Below are 20,431 nucleotides of genomic sequence, written 5' to 3'. Positions count from 1 at the left end.
AGATGCAAATAACTGAGGCACAGAGAGGCTGAGTTATTTGTCTAAGGTTACATGGCTATTAAGCAATAAAGCTATTAATAGGATTCAAAAGCAGATTTATCTGACCCCTCAAGTTATGTGCTTAACTACTACACACACTGTCTCCCAGGCCCGGCAGAGTCCCAAATACATGTGTCTACCTCAGGTTAGCCCAGATCCACCCTCCACTGTGCTCAGTTTTCCCCATCCCAAGACAACTGTGGTTATGTTTGAGGAAAGCCTTTTATAAAATCGTCAAACACCAGTGATTATTGTCATTAATGATAACATTAACCATCGCTCTGCTCTCAGGCGTTACTATTTCCACTGTCTGCTGTCTAGCCCCCAATAGATTCCTCTATTTGTGGTCTTCGCAGGCACACGTTTAGGGTGCGGTGTGCCCATGCCCTCTGCCCCTCCCCATCATGTCCTGTCCCATCCCACTCCCTCCCTCTCCATCCTTCCTGGAGGCACCCCCACAGCATCAACACCTGCCTATTTCCCCTAGCCTGTTTCCTGCTGACACCCCCTGTACCTCCCCCAAGGGACTGGACTGATTGTTTCCCAGACCATGGAGGGGCAGGTTCTGGAACTCTGACTCCAGGCACACCCTTCTGTTCTACAAATTTGGGGAGTGGATTCCAAGGCAAACTTGAAATGCAGACACAGGAAAGCCCACAGGAATACTGAATTCCAAAGAAGCGCTCTGAGAATTCCAAGTTTGGGGATTGGGAAACTCCCAGATCCCATGTTCTAGGAATGCCCAAACCCTCAGGATTCTGAGATGGTGAACTTGGGAATTCTGATCTCGGGACTTCTGATTCTAGTTCCTTGTGGAAACTTCTATTTCCTACTTCTTCAGGCCGTTTATATGACTTCAACGTTACCAATTTTGAAAGCTAGAAGTCGGTTTTAAAATCCTCCCCCACACAGAGAAGTAAAATTCCCAGAAATTTAGTGAGGAGAAATGGTTTTTTTAATCACAAATATGAAGGTATTTTAAACGCTTATAAATCTCATTATTTTAATGCTACTTGCAGAGCAGTGGTGAGTTGGTTGGAACATTATCTAAAACGTGACCAATGTTTGGTCTTTTAGAGATGTGACTGCCCCAAAAGGCACATACACAAGACTCGCTCCCCCCCCATGTTTTTCCACTTTTCCCCCTCTAGGCCCTTATATCTCTCTACTTCTTAGACTGTATGTGAAGTAAATCCTAGGGCTGAAGCTTCTGGAATATCTGGGGAGGTCTGGGGAGGAGGGGTGAATTGTACAATGTCTTCTCAGAAGCTCAGGAAATTCCCAAGCTGAGGTCCTCCCCCGAACCTGGCCTGTGGCCAGGGCCCCCACAGTTCCCATGCCCAACACCACTGTCCTTCAATTGGGGCTTGAGGTCCTGCCTCCCGGCTCTGCTGGGAATGGGAAGGGGACAGGGGCCCTAGGGAGCCTTCTTGGGGCTCCTTCCCTGCCTCTCAGTGTCTCCGTGTAGAACAGAGCTAGTGACCTGCCCTTGCCGGGCCCAGGACGGGGCAGAAGAAGGGGGGAGGGAAGAATGCGGATTGGAGGGAAGGGGGGCTGGACAGGAAAAAGTCCTTGGAGGTCAGTGAACCTCAATAAGTCAAGCAGCGTGAGTAGGGTCAGATTTCATAGCTTCACACGCAAGCCGAGATAGGAAGGGGACAGACTGGTCACCAGGGTTGGGACTCTCACTTGGGACAGAGGAGCTTCCATGGTGTAGTGGGGAGGTGGGCGATGGGGAGAGGAACGGGGACACGTGGAAGGAGGTGGCAGCTTCAAATGACACTTAGACGGTCTGCAGCATTCCGTCTCTCCTGCACCTGCCCTCCGGGACCTTCTCCACCGGGACACTGCAGCTAGCCTCCTTTCCCAGCTCCCTTGTCTCCGGTCCCTCATCCAGCTCTTTTCTCCAGATATCTTCTCCCGTCCCATTTCTGGCGACCCTCGCCTGCCCCTCCAATCCTCCTTTCCCAGCCCACCAATTTTCCAACACCCCCACCCCAGCCCCTTCTCTTCCCCCCGTCAGTGGTTTCTCCGGCCCGCCTCTCCGACCGCTCTTCTCTGGACCTGGATACTCCAGTCCTTACCCGGTGCTGACCCCCAAACCTCCCCCACCGCCGCCTCTCAGTCCCCTTTCCCAGCGTGCCCGCCTTCCAAGCCCCGCATCGCGTCGGAGCCCGGCACTAACCCGATTCGGAACAGCAGCCGCTTGCTGCGCGCCATGAATAGGCCGCGGAGGGTCCGCCGCGCTCGGCAGCTGCGGGGGCTCAGGAGCAAGGCGAGCACAAGGAGCAGCAGCCCGCAGCTGGCGACCCACAGGAACGCCGCCGGCCAGCTTTGCCAGGCCATGCTGGGGGCAGGCGCCCGCAGCGGCCCGTGGGGGGGCGGGGCGGGGCGTTGCTAGGCAATGGCACGGCCCAGGCCCCCACGCTGGAAAACCGAGTTTGGGGCACCGCCCCCTGCGCCCGCAGGCTGGGGGCTGTTGGGGGCGTTATGGCCCCGCCCTGCCATTGACTCGCGTTCGAATCCGCCCCCTCGCCTCCCGCGGCCCTGCTCACTCCACGAATGCCACCGGAGAGGAGGCCTGGCCCCGCCCTCGCTGGGCCAGGAGGCGGGGACCCAGCGGGCCATCGACCTGCGCTAATCCCTGTCTACAATCTCCCGCGTTCTGCAGGGCGACCAAGACTTGTGTCCAACCCCCAAACCCTCCCACCTTTCCCCTCTAGGGGTCTCTGGGAGAGGCCCTGGAATGGTCCTCTTGGCGGGAAACCTTAGACAAACTTTTTCAGCTGGAAGGAACCTGAGAGATCGTGTGAGTCAGCGGCCATTCATTCATTTATTCATTCACTGTATCACTTTTCAGTGTCCTCCTATGTGCTAGGCTCTGTAATGGGCTCTGAAGATGCAAGCGTCAAAGACACGTCTCAGCATTCTTGGAGCCTACAATCTAGAATCCAGCAGAGAAACCAACCAAATAAGCAAATAAACATAATTGTGTATGTATATTTATACACACATATGTACATGTTATATATGCATACATACATATATGTGTGATCGGGGGCAATGATATAGAGGGCAGAGGACCAATTTAGATGGGGGAAGAGTTCCTTGAGCAGGTGACATGTAAGCCACACCCTGAAGGATAAGAGGCCACCGAGGCTCTGAGGAAGTGACTACCAAGGTTATGCAGCAATGGGTGGCAGAGACAGAATTAGGACCAAAACGTTTGACTCCCAAGCGTAGTGGGATTTCCACATCACTACCCACCATCCAATCCCTGCTTCTGCCTTCCAGATGGCTTCCAGAAGTTGTCAAGGTTGGTGGGAGGGAAATAGATGTAAGGACAGGTGTGGTGACATCTACAAGTTTGGGCAAAGGGGAGCTAGGGCGGAGCTCCTGGCTCCAACTCTAGTCCTGACCCAGCACAGAAAGAGAAGCAAATGCTGCAAGCAGTCAAGCTAGCTCTCTCTCCCACTGGGAGATGGTTTGAAGGAAACAGGTGAGGTGGTGCTCGTCTTCTTCCCGGTGACCTGTGCTCTGACCTGAAAGAACCTGGCCCCGAAATCACACATTTTCTCTCTGCCTCTGATGTACTCTGATTAGATAGGTGGATCTAAATCCCCAGAGTGGAGAGTATGGAAGTATAGGATCCTTGTGCCTCATTCCCCACCCCATCCCCATCCCCCAAAAACCCAACAGATGCATTAAATTATCCCCAAACTGAATTGTAATCCCAACACCTAATCCTGGGTTTCATTCAGAAACCCAGACATGAAGTTTCTCTTATGTGGATACATCTTGAGAGCCAGAGCCTATGGCCTGCTCCCTCCTTGTCTCCTCTCCCACAATTCAGCTTCTTCTAGGTGCCTGGCACATAAAAGTCTCTCAATAAATATCAATTGCAACAGTTACGTAAGGTGTAAGAGGGGTAGTAGATGGCAGGGAGGTATCACTTTGTGAGCGGTGTAAATATCTTACTAGTATGTTGCTTTGTATACCTGAAACTAATAAAAAAAAAGTGTCAGAACGGAATTAAATGCCTGCCATTAGTTTCCCACCTGTGTGTGCTACAGAGGAGGCATGGGGGGTGGGGGGAAGAAGACAGACAAACTAATTTGCAGAAGGTCCTTGTAGGCCAAGGGAGTTCATATGTCTCTAAGTCTCTGTCTATATATGCAAAGGGAAGAATTATGCCTCATCAAAAGTCATTGTGAACACACCTTTCTGCAGGGAAGACTGTGCCAGGCATTGTACTGAGAAATTAAAACAGTCTGTGTCATCTGAAACAGGAATCACAGGCTCAGACATGAGCCAGCAGAGAATACGGAGATGGCTGAATTCTAATCTCAAGCCACACACACATTGATGAGTTTATAGATACGAATCTAAGATGCATTTTATGAAATACTTGGAGCCAAGCCAGAGCTGGGGATAAGAAGTGAGGATGGGTGTCTTAGGGGACTCATGCAGGCTCAGGAAGCCATCCTCCCTCCCCTGCACTGTTCTGGAAGACTTCCAACATCTGCTCCAAATCTGCTTTAGTTTCACCTCTGTCCCCAGAGAATCTTCTGTGCCCGCCAGACTGATGCCTCATTATTCACCCCCTTCTGCACTTTGTACCTTATAATACCGAATGACTTGTATTTCCTTTGAACCTGTGACAGTGTTTCACACCCTCATGACTTTGCACATGCTGTGCCTTCTGCAGTGCCATTCACCCTCTGTTCCCCCAAAGACTCAGATCAGATGTGCTCTCTTTGAGAAAGCTTTTCTTAAACATTTCCATCCCAGCATGGGCCCAAGTATGTCCCCCCCTTGGGCAATTCTAGGTCTTGTACATACAGTACAACACTTTGATCATTCAATGCAACACCCCCACCATGCTATATTTTTCTTGTTTTCATGTCTACCTGAGAGTCCAGAGTCTGGAATTATTGTCTTCCTTTAGAGTAAGGACTGTGATTTAATTTTTTCATCTTTGAATCACCAGTGTCTGACACATTCTAAATAGTCACAACTATTCTTTGGAATGTCTCACTCCAAGCTGGGCCGCTGCTTGGTGGGACCAAGCCTGTCTTCCACCTCATCAGATGCCATTTTTGCTCCTTGTCACCATGAACCAGCCACACTATTCCTCAAATGTGCCAAGCTCATCCCCTCCTCAGGACTTTGCTCATGCTCTCTCCACTTGGAACTATCTTTCCTCAGTTCTTTGACTCAGGAGGGCCGCTCATGAACAGGGAGTCAGAACAAGCCTGGTGGCTGCCTATATTTCATAGCACTACGGAAGGCTGCAGGAGAGCCAAGTCTGAGGGTCCATACACTCGGGGTCTGTCCACAACCTCCTGCTCTGAGTAGCTTGCGGGGATATTACCAAGACTAAGGTTTGCCTCTGCGACTCTCTTAGGGAGAGGCCCATTAATAACCTTGGTCAGGTGACTGGTTATCGTGCAGTTCTGGCCTGTGACGTGGTGGTTTTCGAGCTTCACAAAGAGCAAGCCTCCTTCCAGGTTTCCAGGGGGCGGGGGGGTGATTCTTGAGTCTGCTCCTTATCCACTTGCCATTGCAGCCTGTGTGTCCCTGGTGTCTGAATCCTGCCTTCCCAAATGGCCTGGGAGCTCCCCTTAGGATTGAGAGCCTGCCTTCATCTTTGCATCATAGCTCAAGCTTGATGCCTGGTGCTTGGCTGGCATTCAGGGAACCATAGTGATGATGACGACGATGACGATGACGATGATGACAATAACACAATCATGAAAAAACTGAGATGGTTGGAACCGTTTGAATGTTGGAAAAAAGACACATCTTGTTGGACCAGGGTGGAGAAGTTAGTTCCGTTTTGAAAAGTTAGCCAACTGCAGAAGTGGCTATGATAACCTGGTGTGGGGACAGAGCCAGGAGTGCAGTTTCCAGGCTCTCTGCCTCACGTGGAAAGGTGCTCACTCGAGTAGTAAATGGCAATCAACTGTGACTGGATGGCCATCAGCTGTGGCCAGTTGGCTGTCAGCTGTAACCAGTGAGCCATTGGACACTAATATAACTGCCGTGGCTAAGCTAGCAGAAAATGGGGGCTAGTAAGAAGACGGTGGCTGAGTTAGCAAGAGCGGATTGCGGTTAGCACGGCGGATTGCAGGTAGCAAGCGTGGAGTGCAGTGGAGTGTGGATTGCGGTTCTGTGGCTCCTTCGTGTCTCCAACCCAGCCGCCAGCGAAAATATAGTGGTATGACTCCCCTATCTATAGCTCCGTGGGTTTTCCTTTTTGGCCTCACCATGTCCTGTGGTCTTATGCGGGGAGCGGGAGCAGAGACCCTGCCTGACTCCCTGCATGACACATGGCTTCCCTCCTTGTGAGAACTCAAGTTCAGTCCCTTGAACCACGCACCAGCTCTCAGCTTCCACATTTCCTTGTCCCTCCAACCTTTGCCTGCTAACCTCCAGACCTGCCTATACCAACCTGACAATCCACAACTGTCCCACTTGAGTCAGGGCTGCTACAGTTCAGGCCTTACTGGGACCCCCGACATCAGTGCTTGGCAGTACTTTTACTTGGCTGAGGTCTCCTCTCATTATCCACAGTTGTTTTTTTTGGAAACCTTAGGCCCAGCTCCTATTCCTCTGCTTTCAGTTGATATCCTTCTTAGAGGAAATAAGTTCTGTGCCCACCCACCCCTCTACAATTTTGCTACTTACATATGAATTTTTAGAGGAAGTGCTATAGCCCCTCTTGCTCATACCTTCAAGCAGTGTTTCTCCTGGCCACCACTTTTCTTCACCCAATAAGTAACTTGAGTATCTCCCTGCCTTAAAAACTTCCCTTGAACTTGGGTCCCTTTGTAGATTCTGTCTTCTGTCTTGCCTTTATCTTAACATAGCCTAGTTTCCTGAAAGTCTGCCTCTGTGGGTGTGGTAGATTGCATTTTGGTTCTCAATTCTTGGTCTCTCCCTGTAAACAAACCCTTTACCATATGCTCATGCACCATTTCCATGGAGGTGAAATGTATTTCCCCATGCCGTTGAGGTTGGCCTTGGGTTTGTGATTACTTTGGCCAATGGAATGTTAGCAGACATGATACAAGCAGAGGCCTTAAATGTGCTATTGTAGTTGAAGTTGGTCTCTGTGCCTGTACCTTTCACCACGAGAACACCCCTTAGTTAGTTGCTGGTCTAAGGATGAAAGACACATGGAGCTGACTTGACCCCACCTGGAAGCCAGCCTCGCCCAGCAGAGCCCAGCCTAGATCAGCTGAAACTCAGCCTGCCCACAGATGCATGAGAGAGAAAGACATGCTTGTTGTTGTATGCTTTTTAGTGTTGGATTTGCTTGTTACACAGCATTATTGCAACAATAGCTGACGGAGACAGTGGGAAGTAGAAAGATTAGTTATTAATGGTGTGGGAAAGACATGGTGCTTGGATAACTGATTAGCTATTTGGGAAAGAGCAATCTAGACCTGTGCTTCCCAGAGTACGCCAAAATAAAGTCCACGTGAATTAAAGTGTTAAGGACATAAAATTAAACCTTACAATATTAGAAGGAAATTAAATACATGTCCAATCTCTGATAGTGGAAGACTTTCTCAGGCTAAAAGCAGTAAAAATGTTTTCCTAATTTTCTTTAATAGGTACCTATTACTCTTAAACTCAGACAAAAGGCAACTGATGACCGAACAAGGGACAGAATTACTCTTTTGGCTACTTCAAAATTTTTAAATCTTCTATATGTTAAAAAAAAAAGAACATGAACAAAAGGAAAAGCCAAAAAATTGTGGAAAATGTTTACCTCAAATTTGCCAAAGAGTCAATCTACTTAACATATAAAGACCTTCTTAAATAACAGAAAACGGTGCTCGCTTCGGCAGCACATATACTAAAATAACAGAAAACGCAAAGACCCCAAATAGTAAAGGGATAAATGGCTAATTTTTGTGAAAAAAATGTTAAACCTTAAAAAAAAAAATCAAGAAAATGCAAGCTAAACAATGAGATGATTTTCATCTATCAAAATAGCAAAGATTAAACACTAATAAAATCCTGGAGGTTTTTAAACATATGGGAAGATGGGTATTTTGTTTGTGGTGGTATCATTGGTACAATTTTCTAGACAACAATTCCCAATATGCATCAAGGCTTTAAAAGTGTTCATATCTTTTGACTCAGTAATTCTGTTTTAGAGATCTCCCTAAAAGATCCACCCCCAAAAGCTATCATTTGAAATGTACACAATGGTGAGACTGTGTAAACAGCTGAAGGGTCCGGAAATAAACGAAGAATTAGGTTCTGTGAACATCTATGCGGTTTTTAAATGTTTATAATTAGAACCCAAGGCAATGTGCGATCCTGGATTAGAACCTGGACCAGAAAAGGATGCTAGGGGGACAATTGGCAAAATTTGAATAAAGACTGTGGAGAGGTTATCAGAATTGAAGCAATGTTAATGTCCTGTTTTTGATACGATACTGTAGCTACCGTGTTTCCCTGAAAATAAGACCTAACCGGAAAATAAGCCCTAGCATGATTTTTCAGGAGGACATCCCCTGAACAAAAGTCCTAATGCGTCTTTTGGAGCAAAACTTAACATAAGACCCAGTTTTATTTTTGGGTAAACATGGTAAGTAAGATGTGAATTTGGAGAAGCTAGGTGGCAGGTGTAGGGGACCTCCTTGTACTTTTTTGCAAATATTTTGCAAGTCAAATACCTTCAAAATAAAAAGTAAAAAAACAAAACAAAACAGAATACACACAAATAGAATTGTGTTCATATGTTGATAAAGGTTTAAAAAAAACCAAATGAGGCAGATCTTGTTGGTTTATTAATCTCTACTCTTCTTTTTATCCTTGTTAACCCCTATTTTGTCGGCTTTCCTATGGACTGCCATAGCTTCTAAGTGAGACCCTCCCCAGCACTGGTGGGTGGGTCTCGATTGGTCCAAGCTAACTAGGGCATTCATTGCCCAGCCAAGTGATTGGTTTGACCCAGAAATATGACATAATTCTTCCCATGAGATAATAATAGCAAATATTTATATAGCATAAATCATGTGCCAAGCACTGTTGTAAATGCTTTACACAAATTAACTCTCATCTCTCACAAGAGTCCTATGAATCAACTATGGTTATAATTCCCATTGTACAGATAAGAACATTGAGGCACTTAGAGATCAAGCCATCGCTCCAGGTTGCACAGCTATGAGATAGGAAGGCTGGAGGCCCCCTAGTTGTTGAAAAGGAACACATTAGAACCATGTTCTTTTCTTGCTCCAGGATGTTGTCATCTGCCTGTGATGCCTGGAACTACAGCAGCCATTTTATGACTATGAGGGAACACCTCAAGAAGATATTCCAATGCACTGAAGATGGCAGAGCAAGTGAGATGGAACCAGTGTCCTTGAAGACATAACCGAGCCCCTGAATTAAACAGTCTAGATGACCCTGCCCTTGAACTTCTCATTATATAACATCAAAATTGTCCTTATTGCTTAAGCCACTTCTGGTTACGTTTTTTGATACCCACAGCCAAAAGCACTCAAACTAGTATTGTGGGTAAATTTTACATTTTAATTGTAAAGCGGGGGGAAAAATAGGATACGAAACTGTATACATTTTGTATAATTGACATGGTTGCTGTAAACAAAAATTCATAGAAAAAACCTGAAATGCCATCAGCAATGATCTTTGATGGGCTCATAGAGTATCACTTTAAAAAAAAAAAAAAAATTATTTTAAGGAGGGCACAGCTCACAGTGGCCCAAGCGGGGATTGAACCGGCAACTTTGGCATTATAAGTACCACGCTCTCACCAACTGAGCTAACCAGCCACCTAGAGTATCACTTTTTAAAAAATCTACTTACAAATATTTTCTGAACTTCTATAATGAAAATATATTACTATTTTAATCAAAAATGTTATTTTATTAAAACAAAGAAAGTCGTCCTCTTTGCTGCCTCTACCGCTCATTTCCCACCCAGTCTCAGGCCACTCAGCTGAGCTCCTGCCCACACACCCTTCCATCCTAACTTGGTTCTGACCCCTTGCACCGCAAACCCATTTGTCACTGTCAGTCCTTGTCACTCAACCTCTGGGCAGAGGCTTCTTCTTTCTTCACCTTCCCTGTCACGGTCTCTTCTGGTTCTCCTCTCACGTCCCTTACAAGCTGCCCCTGCTGCTGCTGTCACTCACATGTCCAGACTCCGCAGAGTTCATTACAGGGCCCTTTCCTCTTCCCACATTACATTCACTGCTTCCCCTGACTTCAGCTATCACTTGATATATAACTCATTACTCCCAATGAGAAGTGTCTAACGTTGCCTTCCTCTTGAGTTCTAAGTCTAAATGCCCACCTTCATCCCTGTCATTTCCAGTGGTGGGGCAGAAATAGGGAGTCTCAGTCTCTCTGCAAAAGGGACTGATAACCTGCATGAAGCTATTCTGAGGATTAACTATGATTAGCCAAGTAAAAGACGCAGTGCCCCATTCATTACTGTTACTCATTAAATGCTCATGGATGTTATTGTATCTTGTACTATTCTTGCAACATCAATGTCTGCTCCTTGTAGGTACTCCAATAGATATTTTATGGGTAAATGCTGAGGGCGTGATCTTTACCCTCCTATTGCTGTCACCCAAATTTAGGGCTTTGAGTCCTAACACCTGGTCCATTGCAGGCAGCTCCAGCCCCCAGCCATCTTACATAGTTATTAGACAAAGCCTTTGGAAGCTCAGGACCGAATTACGTCTGCCCCCTGTTCAAAGCCAGTGTCTACACAATTAAATTTACATTTGGTTGATTTAACAATGCAGTCTAAACCCAGTTTTCTAGTGTTTTATGCTCCCAGTGCCCTCACGTGCCCCCCTTCCAGTCGGCCTGTACTGGTCACTATCCTGGGATTTTTGCTCCCCTCCAACCCCTGCCCCACCATATCTGGGGAAATCCTTCAGGGCATACTTCTCAAGCCACCTTCTGCCCCAGCGCACCTGAGGTGATCTAAATCCCTCCCAGGAGTAACTCACTGAGGCCCGGCTGCTCCCAGTCTGGGGAGTTCTGCAAGCTTTCCGAGGAAGGGAGGAGGTGAGTTCAGTCCCCAGGGAGACTGATATGCCAGACCTTTTCATCCTTTAAAGCGAAAATTAAATTCCACCTCCTCTTTCAACCCCTTTCTGATCACCACAGCTCTTTACAATGCTGGTCACTACTCCATCTGCAGACCTTGGAAAAATGCCTGCCAAATAGAAGTGAAAAAAAAAAAAGACGGTTTGAAAAGTAACCCTCACTCCTTTCTGCTTTGCATGATGGGGGAATGGGGCAGGAGGAGACACCGTGTCTCCTTTACAGTACTGTGACTTCTCTGCAGGTAGACGCGGTGCCCTGTACGCCTTGGTCTTTCCTCACCCCTGTGCCTAGACTCTGCTTGACCCATGTAGAATAATAAGTGTTTGCTCAGTTGCGGGGGAAGGAAGAACGGAACAAGCACGTATGACGGTCTACTGTGCGCTAGGCCTGCACCAAGCCTTTGCATCTGTTATTTCCTTGTCTTAACTCTGTAAGGAAGGTAATGGTGCCCCGTGTTAGAGATGAACAACTGAGGCTTGGGGGGGGCTAACTGATATACTCCAGCATAGAGCTCATAAGTGACAGAGCCAGAATTCAGTCCTGGTTTTACCTGACCCCAAAGTCTAGGCTCTTTCCGCTGATACTGTGTTGCCAGGCAGGGTAGGAAGTCTGCCAGGAAACAGAGGACACACTCGAACTGGTAGCTAGAGGACAGCTTTATGACAGGACTACGCTACCCGGCCACGGGCAAGGTATAGGAAACACGAGGGGCAGTGCGGTTCCCCAGGGCTACTGACAGTGCTTCTCTGTCAACCACCTCTAGGTCCGACAGGTGAGGGGAGGGAACGGTTATGAAACTTGGGGGACAGAGCTGTGCGGATAGGGCCACCCGACTAGAGCTGTCACCTTCGGTTGAGGGATGAGCCAGTCCTTGGTGACCCTTCAGGAAGGGAGAAGATCAAATATGCCAACCCCACTGGCTCCTTTACTCCTCTCCTGTGGAGCTCGCCATTGGCCAAACCCAGCTGAAGCTGGAGGACCAAGAGCCCCTCAATGTGCCCACACTGGCCAGCTCTGAGCACGGTGGAGAAGGGTGGATGGATATGGGGAGGCAAATGGAAGATAGTCAGCCCAACAAGGCTCAAGAAGATATGTGGGTTTGGGGTGGCTGTGGGTGGGGAGCGGACTGACTCCAGAGGTGGAGGCTAGCCACCACATTTCACCTGATGAGTGCGACAGCTCCAAAATGGCCTCCCCCAACCCATCCTCCACTCAGAGCCAGGGGATTTTCTTAAAATGCGTCCCAAATCACGTTCTTCTCCTGCTCATAATCATTTAATGGCTTCCCTAGAGGATAAAATCCAAAATCCTTAATGAAGCCCCAGAAGTCCCACAGACCTGGCCCCTGCCCATCTCCCCAGTCTCCTCTTAGGCCACACCCCAGTGGTCACTTCCCAGCCACACTGGTCTCCTGGGAGTTTCCAGAACAACCCAAGCTCTTTCAGCTTTCACGTCGTCTCCACCACCTTCATGCAGCTTGTTCCTTCAGTGGAGAATGGTCATAGCATGGCTGCCACTGCACGTGTGTGCACACATACACACACACACACACTCATGCACACACACACTCATGCACACACATCCCATATACACACACGCATTGCCTTTCTGACTCAGGCTACTCTTGGATGTCACCTTTTCAGAGCAGCTGCCTCGGCCTCTCCACCTAAACGAGGTCCCCATGTGCTGCTCTCTTATGGCACCGAGTCTGTGTTCCTTCAGTGAAGGTATCACCACTTGTAATGATATATTTACTTGTGAGGTTAGTTGCTAATGTCTGCTTCCCCCACTGGACGGCGAGCTCCAAGACGGCAGCAGCTGTACTTGTTTTATCCACTCCTGTCTCCGCACTGCTTAGCACTGCCCAGCGCATAGTCAGCCCCTCAGAAATACTTGCTGAATTAATATTAAAGGATTGGGTTTGAGTCCTGGCTCTGCCTCTCCTGTGAGCCTGTGAGTTGCCATTTTACTGCTCTGAGCTCAGTTTATCTTTAAATTATTTTTTTATTATGGAGAATTGAAAACATCTAAACAAAGAGGAGAAAACAGGATAACGAGCTTTCATGTATCTGTTTCCTAGCTTCAACGCTATCACCTTATGGGTTTGGTTTCTTTAATGGCAGGTAAGGGAGATGAGAGTGATTTTCAAACTTTTTTGACCATGACTCACGAAAAGAAAGATATTTTCATCAAGACCCATATGCAATACATATACAAAGAAAACTAAAACAAAGTTACACAAAACAGTAATACAGTCATTCCCTTGGTACCCACGGGGGATTGGTTCCAGGACACACCCCCCATACCAAAGTCTGGATGCTCAAGTCCCTTACATTAAACCGCGTAGTATTCCCATACGTATAACACACACATCCCCCTGCATACTCTAAATCATCTCTAGATTGCTTATAATACCTAATACAATGTAAATGCTATGTAAATAGGTGTTACACTGTATTGTTGAGGGAATAAGAAAAAAAGGTCTGTACATGTTCAGTACAGACGCAACCAACGTAGGCCTACCTACACACGACAGGACAGCAACAACGTAACATTTTTTTCTGAATGTTTTCAATCTGCAGTGGTTGAGTCCCCAAACGCAGCACCTGAGGACTAAGGCTACGGAGGGCGACTGTAGTGCTTACATTCTCATTTTTTTCTAATCTATTTTTAAAAATGTTTCTGTGATCCACTTAATTGATTTTACTTATGGGTCCAGCAGTATGAAAAACACTGCGCTGAATGATCTTCCACCCGTCTCGAAAATTGTTAGTTCCCATTTTCTTGCCAAGTGATGATAGCCAGATCCTGCCCCCTAGTGTTCATGTTTGGGAACTGATTTTTTGTAGAAGTGAGTTTTGATTTGGGAATAAATTCATTTCAGTAAAAAGTACTGAGTGCAGGCCCTACCTAGGTCAGGCCTCTGGGCGGTGGGGTCCGCGATGAATTGTGGCACAGACCGTTATAGTTTTCCCCCATTGATGACCATAGCATAACTGCTAGAGGTCTGAGCTGTCCAATATGGTATCCACCACCCATGTGTGGCTATTGAATAGTACTTGAAATGTAGGTCGTATAGCTGAGAAATTGAATTTTAAATTTACTTAATTTTAATTCATTAAAATTTAAATATAAAAATCAAATGTATACTGTTTCAGTTACTGGAAAATACTCAAATATGTTTGATTCCCATATACAACCCAGGTATGTGAATTTACTTTTTCAACTGTACTTTTTATAAAATCCAAATAAATATCCACTATTTCTGATGAAAAGTTAACATCCAAATCCAGATGTACTGTGAGTGTAAACTACATACCATATTTCAAAGAGCCTAGCATGAAAAACAAAATCCCACTAATTTTTATGCTGATTAAATAATATTTTAACTGTATTGGGTTAAATATATTGTTAAAATTATTTTCACCTGTTTCTTTTTACTTTTTTAAATGTGGCTTCTGGAAAATTTAAATGACTTATGTGGCTCACATCATATTTCTATCGGACAGCACTTGCAAAGCTGGAGACCCTTCTGATATTCCTCCTTCCAGCTCCTCCTGTATGTCTTGCATCCTTGATGGAGATGGAAGAAGCTGCTAGAATCCTCATTCAGGCTGCGGTGGGGATGGGGATGTAGATTAGGAGTTAAGCGTTGGACATATTAAGGTAGAGATGCCTTTGACCTTGCCAGTCAGAGTGTGGTCTACACAGCAGCAGCCTTACCTGGAGCTCATTAGCAATGCAGAATCTCAGGCCTACCCCTACCCCACTAAATCAGAATCTGCGTTTTAACAAGATCCTCATGTGACTTATTTGCACATTAAAGTTTGAGAAGCAGTTGCCAATTAGATAGCCAAGTGGAGATACGGGTGGCAGTTCTCTGATTGCTTTTCTTTGCTCAGTGACTTAGGAACAAAGGTCAAGGTTGAGAGTAAGGCTGTGAAGAAGGTGTTAGAGTTTTGCAAAGATTGGAGAAAGTGCAGAGTCATTATCTAGGATGGGAATGTTAATAGGAATGGACCAGGAAAACCTAAGTCTTCCTGAGCTGAAAGTGAGATCAGTCAGCACCTTAGATGTTTTTCTCCTCCCTTTTAGTTATGTGGGTGCAGAGCTGGGGTTTTGCCTCCTGAGTACCGTAGGCAGAGAGGGGCAAAGAGTGAGGAGTGATTCTAATGAGGGGCCTAAGCTGGTTAAGGAGGGAAAGGAGGCTGAGAGGGACAAAGAAAAGGGCGTAAGATGCATAGATTGTCAACCCTGGTGTGGATCAACATGGAGTTGTTGGAATCAGGGTTGTTGGGCTGGAGAGGCAGATGGTGGTGAGAGTGAGGGGTGCTTGAAATTGAGACAATGGAGCGGGTACAGTTATTGGTAGTGAGAGGTTCTAACGCAGCCATTATCTTGGGCTGGGAATAAGGTAAGAAGAAATGGGTGCTGGCTCGTTGTTTTTTTTTTAATGGAGTTGTTAGACAAATGCAAGTGAAATAGGACAAAGGGCTTCTTGTCCAGGAGGTAGCTGCACACGCTGGGACTCCCCTAACAGGTCGGGAGGACTAGGAGGCCAAGTCCATGGCAGCAGAAGGCCAGGTATGAGGGCACACAGCTGGGACCTGGGCCTCCTGAGCGACAGCAAATGCATCCATCCAGGTCCTGTTCAGCCTTCCACATGCAACCACACCGCGGACCAAACTGAGGTTGTGTTCATCACTCAATCGCTAGGCTTCTAGCTCACCACCAACAATAATAATTGACAGTTTTTACTATGTCCCAAGCTTTTGAAAACTGCTATTTTAAATCTCTACCACACTATATTACCTCCCATTTGAAAAGGATACCAAGGCTCAGAGAAGTTAAGTAATGTACCCAACGTCACACAGCCACTAAAGTGATTTCAACAGAACCCCTGTCTATCTAGCACCAAAGCTGGCTGATAATCAGATTCACTTGGGGGCATTTGTTTTAGTCTCCTCTGAAGATTCTGACTCAGGGGTCTAGAAAGAAGTATCCCTGCGAGAATCTCCAAGTTTTCAAACGCCCTTCAGGTGATTCTGATGGTCAGGGGAGACCAGAAAGCATCTCTCTGCACCCCAGTTGCAGCTCTGTAGCTGTAAAGCCGGTTCCTGGCCCAGCCTTCCCCAAAGGGCAGCACTTTCTTGCAGGAAGGAGGAGCTCTTGTCCAACCCACTTCCAGTTCTATCTAGCTGGGTAGAGTCATGAACGAAATCCCCTCATGCCATTTTCAGTGTTTTGCACATAGATGATTTCATCTGAGGATTCAAAAGTCATAGGACGTAGAGGGAAGAGCAGTACGATTGGACCCATTAGCAGTCATGCACCGCTTAATGACTGGGATACGATCTGAGAAACTGTGTCAGTGATTCCATCATGGTGTGAACATCACAGAGCGCGCTTACATAAATATAGATGGTATAGCCTGCCTACTGCTCCTAGGCTACAAGCCTATGCAGCATGTCACTGTACAAGAAAACACGAGATAAATCAAGGACAAGAGAAAATGATGCATTCAAGACACTCGGCAAGCACGAGATGGATGAGCCGGCTGCCAGCCTAGCACCACATACTGTTTTACAATCTACTCTAAAATAGTGATAAAAAGAATAGCATAGTGTCATGCAGGGTGTCATGCGGGGTCTCCTGTCCTGCTCCCCACATAAGAACGCAGGATAGGGTGAGGCCAAAAAGGAACACTCACAGAGTCATAGATAGGGGAGTCATACCACTATAGTCTCACTGGCAGCTGGGTTGGAGACACAGGAGGCAGGAGCCACACTGTTCGCAACCCTCACTGCGCTGCTTGCAGGCTCAGCCACCATCTTCTTGCTAGCCCCCATTTTCTGCTAGCATAGCCACAACAGTTATATTAGTGGCCAATGGCTCACTGGTTACAGCTGACGGCCAACTAGCCACAGCTGATGGCCATCCAATCACAGTTGATGGCCATTTACTACCTGAGCCAGCACCTTTCCACATGAGGCCAAGAGCCTGGAAACTGCGCTCCTGGCTCTGTCCCCACACGTAGTAAATACGTAAACCAGTAGCATAGTTATCCACTATCATTGTCAAGTGTTATATAGCACAGACGTGTCTGTGCTCTACTTTATACGACAGGCAGCAGTAGGTTTGTTTACACTGGCATCACCACAAACATGTGAGTCATGCATTGCACGACGTTAGGAAAGTACGTCACTAGGCAGTAGGACTTTCCAGCTCCATTCTAATCTTATGGGACCACAGCATACACGGTCCATCCTTAACCAAAACATCAAAACATCTTTATGTGGCACGTGACTACAGATAAAGAGATGGGCCTCGGGCTCATGGCCATTCAGTGGCAAAGCTAGGATGAATCCTCACGCCTGGGACATCCAAATACATGATTCTTTCTACTCTCTATTTGTTGATGAAAGTTTATTATCCGTAAACTAATGTGTATGGATAATAAGGCTAATTTTTAGGGGGAAAAAGCTCTAACTCCCCTTCACCCCCAATATCTGTCACTAGTGCCTGAGAGCCTTGTGCTGGTTGCAATTTAGAACATCAGAGTTCTCTCAATTCAACAGCCGGGGCAGGGCTGTGCTGGGGCCTAGGGATGAATGAGACTTTGTCCTTGCTCTCTAGTGGGAGGAGAAAGAGCCATGTTTACCCCAGGCTGGGTTAAAGGCTGCAATTCAGTCAATACAAAGTGCTCTGAAAAAAGACAACTTCTTAGAGAAAGTTAGTGATAAACAAAAGACCTCTCTTGGGCGGGGTAATTCTGAGCGCTCAGTAATCGGGCACACTGCAGGAGGAATTTGTAGGGTGATTAGTGGGGCCCTAGGGCTGCCGTCAGCCTGGCAGCAGAGAAAGTTGTCTGGGTCCACCAATTCAGTTACGTTTTCCCACCTACTCCCTCTTTCACCTGGGCTCAGGGGAACCACTCCAGGGACCCACCCTTCCAATCTCCATCCATCTTCTCTCATCAATCACTGAATTTTGGCTACTTCATCCCTAGAATAAACATCAGCCGGATCCCTTTCATTACCCCCACTTTCCTCCCAGGGCAGGGTTGCCAGAAAAATACAAGACACCCAGTTACATCTAAACTTCAGATAAGCAACAAATACTTTTATAGTATAAGTATTCCCTCCTGATTATAAATTCCAAACGGGGCAGGTCATGGTGGGGAGTCACACCCCAGGTATGTCACTTCTTTAGTGGGAGGTTTTAAGCCAGCTCTGTCCATTATTGCTGTCCATGTAGGTTAACACAATTTTGCAATACCAGAGGTAATACCCCTTGAAGGGGGTATTAACCCTCAAGAGAGCACGTAATCTTGTTCACTATCCTGTAATCCAATTCCTGCCTTGGTTTCTCCAACCTTTCTTATGTCCCCTCCTTAATTTCAAATGCATAGAAGAAGCTGCAAACTGTTCTCCATAGCATTTGAGATCTTGTTCCCTGGCATTTGTTGCCAATTTGGCTCGAGTAAACTCTTATAGAACTTCTCTACAGGTTTGAACATTTCTTATGTTGACATGATTGTCCTGCATCTTTATTTGCTGAAGCTGGCAAGCGTGTGCCAGCATCCCTGCCAAGCCTCACCTTATCCTCCCAGCCTCCCGCTAGATGGCCTGTTGACAGTCTCATATTGTCTCCCCATTGCTCTTGGGGTAAAAGTCTCAATTCCTGGCCCCTGCCTCTTTGCCCAGTCCCATTTCTTACCACTCCCACCCCAGTCCACCCGCCCAATCCTAGATTGCTGGGACAACAGGCCCTAAGCCCTTTGCTTCAGATGCTGCTCCCTCTACCTGGAGAAACTTCCCTGTCCCTCCAGTGGTGAGGTTGATTCCTAAACACCGAAGAACACTCGAATCAGGTTACTGCCCCTGAAGATCCTTTCATAAAACACACCCACCCCATGCTGGGTTAGGAGCTTGGTCCTCTGAGATCCCACAGAACCAAATGAACACTTCTTGACCCCAGCACTTGTCAAACCGACAACATTGTAATTATCTGGTCTGTTACCCTTAGGCGAGTTTCTTGAGGACAGGGTCTGTGGCTTTCAGTGTTGTCACCTTTAGAACCAGAAATTCCTGCTGCTTGGCACACAGGAGAAGCTTAGTTAACAATCTGCTAAGACTCTTACAGATAAGGCCCTTGTTCCTTTTATTCAGTTGTGGACGAAAAAAGGACCACATACCAAACCTGACAAGCTCAGGGGAGGCAGGCACGGTGGGCCTTACAAACTCAGAGACCGAAAATAACCACATAGGATGGTCGGAACATAAAAATTCCTAACTGAAAGTGGGTCATGGTGGGTAGTCACGTCCTAGGGCTGTAGCTTCTTTGACAGAAGTCAATCTTTCCCTTAAGTGAGACTGTCTATTGCCTTTTTGCATCTAAGATAACATACCTTTAAAATTTAGAGTAATCTCCTTTTCCAGACCCCTCAGGGCACAACCACCACCACAGCACAGACCACAGAACCCTTCATTGTTATCTTGTTCTCCCCCCATAGCATCTACCTGGGCTGTAAATGTTAACTATCCTACACTGACTATTGTAAAAGAAGTGTCTCTCCGTTTTACTTTTTATCCAATCCCAGAGAGTCCCCCGCTTTGCTTTCTCCCACTCCCTTAATCTATCACCAATAGATTTCAGGTAACCTTCCTATGTCTTCTCCTTTTATTCTAATGTATAAAATAAGCTGCAAACCCAGCATTATCTGGAGCATTTTCTCAATCCATTGAGATTTTGCCTCCCAGCAATTGTCGTCAGTTTAGCTCAAATAAACTCATAAAAATTCTCTACAAGTTTGGACGTTTCTTACATCAACACAGTGATAAAAAGAGGTCAAGAGAAGGAGACGCATTTATCGAATGCCTATTGTAAACTGTCACTCTGGGTCGGTGTTTTAGATTCTTTTTAGGATTATAATCTTGATTCCATGATCAGAAAAATGGGCTCAGGAGAAAGCTCGTGCAGCAAGGCTTGTGTGGGGCTTGTCTGTGTGTGTCCCCACATTCCACTTTCCCAGGGGGCAGATGTGATTGCTGGCTGGAAAACGAATCTCTTTGGAGGCCACTCTTGCAGTTCTAGAAAGGGGAAAGCACTTTCTGGAGAAGGGGCTCAAGTGTAGAGAGCATTAAGAGACATCAGGAGACCTGGCCAGATTCTGCAAGGCTTGGAAATTCACCCTGGACTCTATTCCGTGATCAAGGGGGAGACTGAAATTGAGCAGAGCTGTACTTGCCCCTCAAGTTCTTGCTGTGGTCTCACGCTTTGGA

The 20,431-nt window shown here is 46.7% G+C and overlaps 1 protein-coding gene across 2 annotated transcripts in view; it reads right to left on the bottom strand.

The window, feature by feature from the left end:
* Positions 1-20,431, bottom strand: part of PNKD (PNKD metallo-beta-lactamase domain containing) — a 58,001-nt gene that overhangs the window by 16,987 nt on the left and 20,583 nt on the right. The window contains exon 1 of one of the 2 annotated variants that reach the window (XM_019741781.2): positions 2,225-2,634. The exons of the other annotated variant lie outside the window; for it this stretch is intronic. Coding sequence (XP_019597340.1) covers positions 2,225-2,385 — 161 coding nt within the window. The 5' untranslated portion in view covers positions 2,386-2,634. Of the gene's footprint in view, positions 1-2,224; positions 2,635-20,431 lie in introns of those variants that run through there. 2 annotated transcript variants of the gene reach the window in all.

Source organism: Rhinolophus sinicus, linkage group LG01 (genome assembly GCF_036562045.2).
Source record: "Rhinolophus sinicus isolate RSC01 linkage group LG01, ASM3656204v1, whole genome shotgun sequence".
In the NCBI taxonomy this organism is placed as follows: Eukaryota; Metazoa; Chordata; class Mammalia; order Chiroptera; family Rhinolophidae; genus Rhinolophus; species Rhinolophus sinicus.
This window is presented reverse-complemented; position numbering and strand designations above follow the sequence as displayed.